Raw genomic sequence first — 5,000 nt, forward strand, 5'->3', positions numbered from 1 at the left:
CTCAAATAGCATCAAATCAAAGTCACACTGCTTAGAGGTACGCGTACGTATTTGGTTTAAACTCAAACACTATAGTAATAACGCAACGTAACAAACAAGACAAAGACCTTCTCTAAGAGACCAGTCAATTCCCATGGAAAGAGCCTCTTCCAAATCTCTGAAAAAAAAAGCCAAAAATAAGGAAAAAACGAACCACAAAAACATCTAAAATTAATGTGCTTCTTCTGTCTCTTTCAGATAGTAGGGAGTTATAAGCATGAGACATTTTTTGAGCAATGGACCAAAACCGGAATTACATTGTAAGCTGTTGTCTTGACACTACTCCATTTATATTGCTAAGCATCCTTTCACTTTTAGAAATTATTTTTAAAATCTAGGAGAGACTACTGTTTTGGAATGTGGAATGTTCACTTTTGGTTTTCATCTGTGAATTAAAAACGTTTCCTCAGCTAAAGATCCAAAATAATTTAACAGTCACTCTCCTTACACACAGCAAAAATATTTGTTTCTTGGCAAAATTATAATTATTATTCTGGCCTGGGTTGCTCGAAGCATGGTTAGCACTTAACAGCGTCAAATACCATTAAAAAACTCATTAATAATTCATGAGCCTGACAGCCTATCAAAACAGCGATAAAACGTCACATGTATGAGCTTTATATCCTGATAAAACACTCCTCGTTAGTAATTTCTTTATATAAAGAATACTAATGAGGCATAGCTTGTTTTTCTTGTATGCTAATATTCACCCCTCACAATTTGAACCATTGTTTTGAGTCCAGAGGGACATGCTCTTTGTGGAATGTTTTTTAAGCCGTTCAAAAAACTCGCAGCACGTGTTTTATCGGGTCTAAAAACACTTGGCTACGTCTCATGTTTTTAAACCCCGATAAAACATTGCTGCTCGTTTTTTTAACATTACTTGAAACTTTGGGTTTCAATACCTCTTAACCAACGGTTAGCGCTAACCAGGTTTGAGCAACCTGCTCCAGCTGGCTACAACTTTGCAGCAAATGAGGGGGATCATTTCTCTGACAAGGCTGGCTTGAAATATAATTATAACAAAATATAACACAGGTCTTACTTTGCTCCCATGGGAATTACACCTTTGGATCCAACACCAACAGGAATGTGATTAAAAAGTGACTGGAAAAAGCAAAAATGAATTATTGTAAATATAAAGTTACAGGTATGAAACACAAAGTTGCTCACAGGGTATTAAGAAAGGAGTATTGCAACGACCCTAGATGAATGGTACGTAGCCCATTTTCAAGAGGGTTCCCCTTTATTGGTAGGAATCATACATAGGAATCACACATTGTCATGTACATAGGACTTGACCATTTTTCCATTTCTTAAGTCTATTCTATTTTTAATATTTAGTCACTAGCCATTTTATTCATTAGATTTTACCCTCGTTACAGTAAATAATGTTGTCTTTGTCTTTGTCTTCGTTTTCTTTTTTTCTTTTTTTTTTTTTTTCTTACTCCAACTTTATTGAACATACACACGTGCAGTTAACATTCACAGAAGACAGTCTGCAACACTAAAAAACACTACAACTTGAAACTGACAAAAAAGAAACCTCATACAGTAAAAACTTTAGTGCTACCCAAAATTAAATGAGAGCGCAACCAGTTGAGTACAACTGAGTTTCATTCCGTATTTAAAAGAGACGAAAAGACAGACCATTTTGTTCTGAACTCTTTTTCGCAACTAGTCGTACAAGAAAATTAATATATTTTTCTAGCCTAATTTTATCACGAGCTAGGGAAACAAAGTCATTAAAGATGTAAAATTTGCTGTTAAGAGCCTTTACGTAAAGAAAATACTTTCCTATAATGACCAAATGATTGAGGGCTAAACAGAATTTAGAATCGTTATTAATAATACCAAACATAATTTCTTTTATTGAAAGCGATAATTTTGAGTTCACCATGTGCAAGGCCCAATCCAGAAACTCTTTCCAGAACAAAGTGGCTTGCTCACACTCAGTGAAAAGATGAATGATGGTATGATCTGTTTTCGTCTTCGACTTCGACTTCGACTTCGACTTCGACTTCGACTTCGACTTCGACTTCGACTTCGACTTCGACTTCGACTTCGACTTCGACTTCGACTTCGACTTCGACTTCGACTTCGACTTCGACTTCGACTTCGACTTCGACTTCGACTTCGACTTCGACTTCGACTTCGACTTCGACTTCGACTTCGACTTCGACTCGTCTCCCACAAATGAAGTCCAGTTTCAACTCCCAGACTTGGCGTCACATATGGGTTGAGTTCCAGGCACTCCAGGTTTTCCCTATCCTTAAAAACCAACCTACATCATCATCATTATCATCATCTCACTGTAAGGTCTACACAGCAGCTTAAACAGGTTCAATACTATTATCAGCTTCAGGCTTCACTAAAAGAGACACCAGGAATGGATTGTACCAACCTGTGCAAGCTGTTCTTTGACAGGTTGAACATCCTTTTCATTGAGATTTGTTCTTAGGAGTCGTACGCCACAGTTAATATCAAAACCAACACCACCTTAAAGACCCATTACAAAATAAGTAAATATTGTTAATAAAATGGTTTGATGTCTTGAGATAAGGGCACATTTTTCATAAAGTTTCCTTCCAAGAATGTAGTTTCAGAAATACATGTAAATACATTGTTAGTGTATCAGTTGGCCTCAAACAACTACTGATGGTTTGACTTTTGATTTCACTTTAGGAAAACAAAGTTGAATGTCTTAATGTCAACTCTAAACTTAACCGAGTGTCACTTATTTTCTAGTATTCTTAGTAATGTGCAGATTTAGAACCCATTTCTAATATGGGATATGTATTTTCTTTTTTGCAAGACTGCATGTTATTTTAAAAATACAATAATAATAATAATAATAATAATAATAATATTATTATTATTATTATTATTATTATTATTATTGTTATTATTAATATTATTATTATAATTACTCCTATTAATGTCAACATTAGTATTTTGTAGTACTTAGTAGCAACTGTAGTAGTACTTAGTAGTTATAATAAGTACATTGTAAGTGGATTTAGTACAAACTTTAAGGTATTCAAGACCTGAGGGAAATCATCCCACTAAAAAGGATGAGAGAAAAAATGGATAATGCATGATTCTGTTGTGCAATGAAGAACAAACATTTTATTTTCTTACCTGGTGATACAACTGCTTCTGGTAGAGACATGTCAAATGCTGCCATGTTACCTAATATAAAATAAGGAATTTATTGTTGTGTAAAATTAAAACAAGAAGGCAGTTGACTAGTTAATAATTCAAATGACTGATAGGTTAGCCACAGGGTGGGTAAGTTGTTTGTTTGGATTTATCAATATTGGATTGATTTCAGTGATTGATAATGATTATTATATTACCGATTGAAAGATAGATGGATTCTTATTAATTGATTGATTAAAAATGACTTACCAATAGCAAATCCATAACCAGAATGTACATCTGGCAACCCAACAGATTTCTGCAAGACATAAGTTAAATTATAATAAGAGAAATATCATACATGTACATGTAGTCCCTCTGGGAATTCTTAAAAGGGTCATTTGAATACAATACAACAAACCTTAAGAAACTAAGAGTAGTAAAAAAAATATGTCTTACACCAACAATACCAGGCAATGCTGCAACATTTGCAATTTGCTTGACACCAGGTAGAAATCCTCCAATGCCTTGAAAGGAAAAACAACAACCCATGCAATTATAAATTAAAGGGGAAGTCAACAGATAATCATTAGCCTAGTCTCCTCTGAAAAGGTTTTAGGTCCGTTTGCCTGCAACAACTTACAAGCATGAAAAAGAGCATTAATTTTCATTTTCTTTTACAAGCGTAGGAGGTGTCATGCTCTTGCCAGTGTTAAGGGAGATGGGTTTACCTTCATGAATATGTGCTAGGGATGAATCCAACACTATTCCCGACTGGATGTTTGCAGTGGCCCTTCCTTTAAAATTAAGCCAACTGTACTTTGTAAAAAAACTAACTGGTTTCCTCACACCAGTTTGGCTTTTGAGTGTGTTGCAATCTATCTTTCCCTGCGCATTATGTAAAGCACACTTGAGAAAATTAATGTACATAGAGTGAATGCACTCTGTAAATGACACAAAGATTATAGAACATTCAAAGCTTCCTTTTCCAGAAAGAATGTACCCTGCTCAAATCACATTTCAAACCGATTTAACAAAACAATTCGGCAATTTAAATTACTCCTCTCACCTACTTCACAACAAGTGAAATAACAATATATTTGTTATTACTAAAACCCTCAATCCGCACATGATTGTACCTTGACTTCCAGCCCAGTTTTTTAACTCATCAAACATCAATTTCTCAAGATGATCATTAATGTAAAAGACACCTTCAACCTAGAATTAACAGTATGCAAAGTAACAAGGTTATTATTGGACATAGCAGGCAACATACCCCTGTGAAGAGTTTTCAGGTAAATTAATTAAGCTCATCTTCATGTCTTAATTACCTAATTAGAAGCTACAGGCTTGTCTTGCCTGCATCAACATTTAACCCAAGTCCCCGTACTGTCCAAGTTCTTATTCCCAATTCCTAATCCTTCTGACCCAGTGGTCGCCATGAGATGATGAACACTACTTAACCCTTTGACGTCCAAACCGGCCTAAACCGGCCAGACTTTGTATTTTACTCTGTCTAAGGCCAGACGATTTTACTCGTCAATGGGTTAAAGACATGAGCAACGTCTAATACAAAGGGAAACTTGTGGAAAGGTGGAAAGAGCAGGGTTGTTGCACTCTACCAATGTGTCCTAGGCTCAATTTGGAGGTTCAGTGTCAAACATGGGGTGAATTTCTTGGTTTTCAATTCTGCTCTAAGAAGTTTTCGTCCAGGTATTCCTCATTTTCCACTAAACAACTATTCCACTGGATCTGTTTGAATTTGATTTGACTGGCATTCTTCCCAATTAGTAGAGCACTTGTGCTCGGCTGCATATATG

General features: G+C 35.5%; 1 protein-coding gene across 1 annotated transcript in view; it reads right to left on the reverse strand.

Annotated features, from left to right (window-relative positions):
- LOC138011274 (RNA-splicing ligase RtcB homolog) overlaps window positions 1–5,000 on the reverse strand; it is a 21,747-nt gene that overhangs the window by 16,127 nt on the left and 620 nt on the right. The window contains exons 2-8 of the mRNA XM_068858230.1: window positions 4,320–4,398; window positions 3,640–3,707; window positions 3,451–3,499; window positions 3,181–3,231; window positions 2,444–2,538; window positions 1,085–1,146; window positions 108–157 (exon numbers count right to left, since the gene is read on the reverse strand). Coding sequence (XP_068714331.1) covers window positions 108–157; window positions 1,085–1,146; window positions 2,444–2,538; window positions 3,181–3,231; window positions 3,451–3,499; window positions 3,640–3,707; window positions 4,320–4,398 — 454 coding nt within the window. The remainder of the gene's footprint in view (window positions 1–107; window positions 158–1,084; window positions 1,147–2,443; window positions 2,539–3,180; window positions 3,232–3,450; window positions 3,500–3,639; window positions 3,708–4,319; window positions 4,399–5,000) is intronic.

Source organism: Montipora foliosa, chromosome 7 (assembly GCF_036669935.1).
Source record: "Montipora foliosa isolate CH-2021 chromosome 7, ASM3666993v2, whole genome shotgun sequence".
Taxonomy (NCBI): Eukaryota; Metazoa; Cnidaria; class Anthozoa; order Scleractinia; family Acroporidae; genus Montipora; species Montipora foliosa.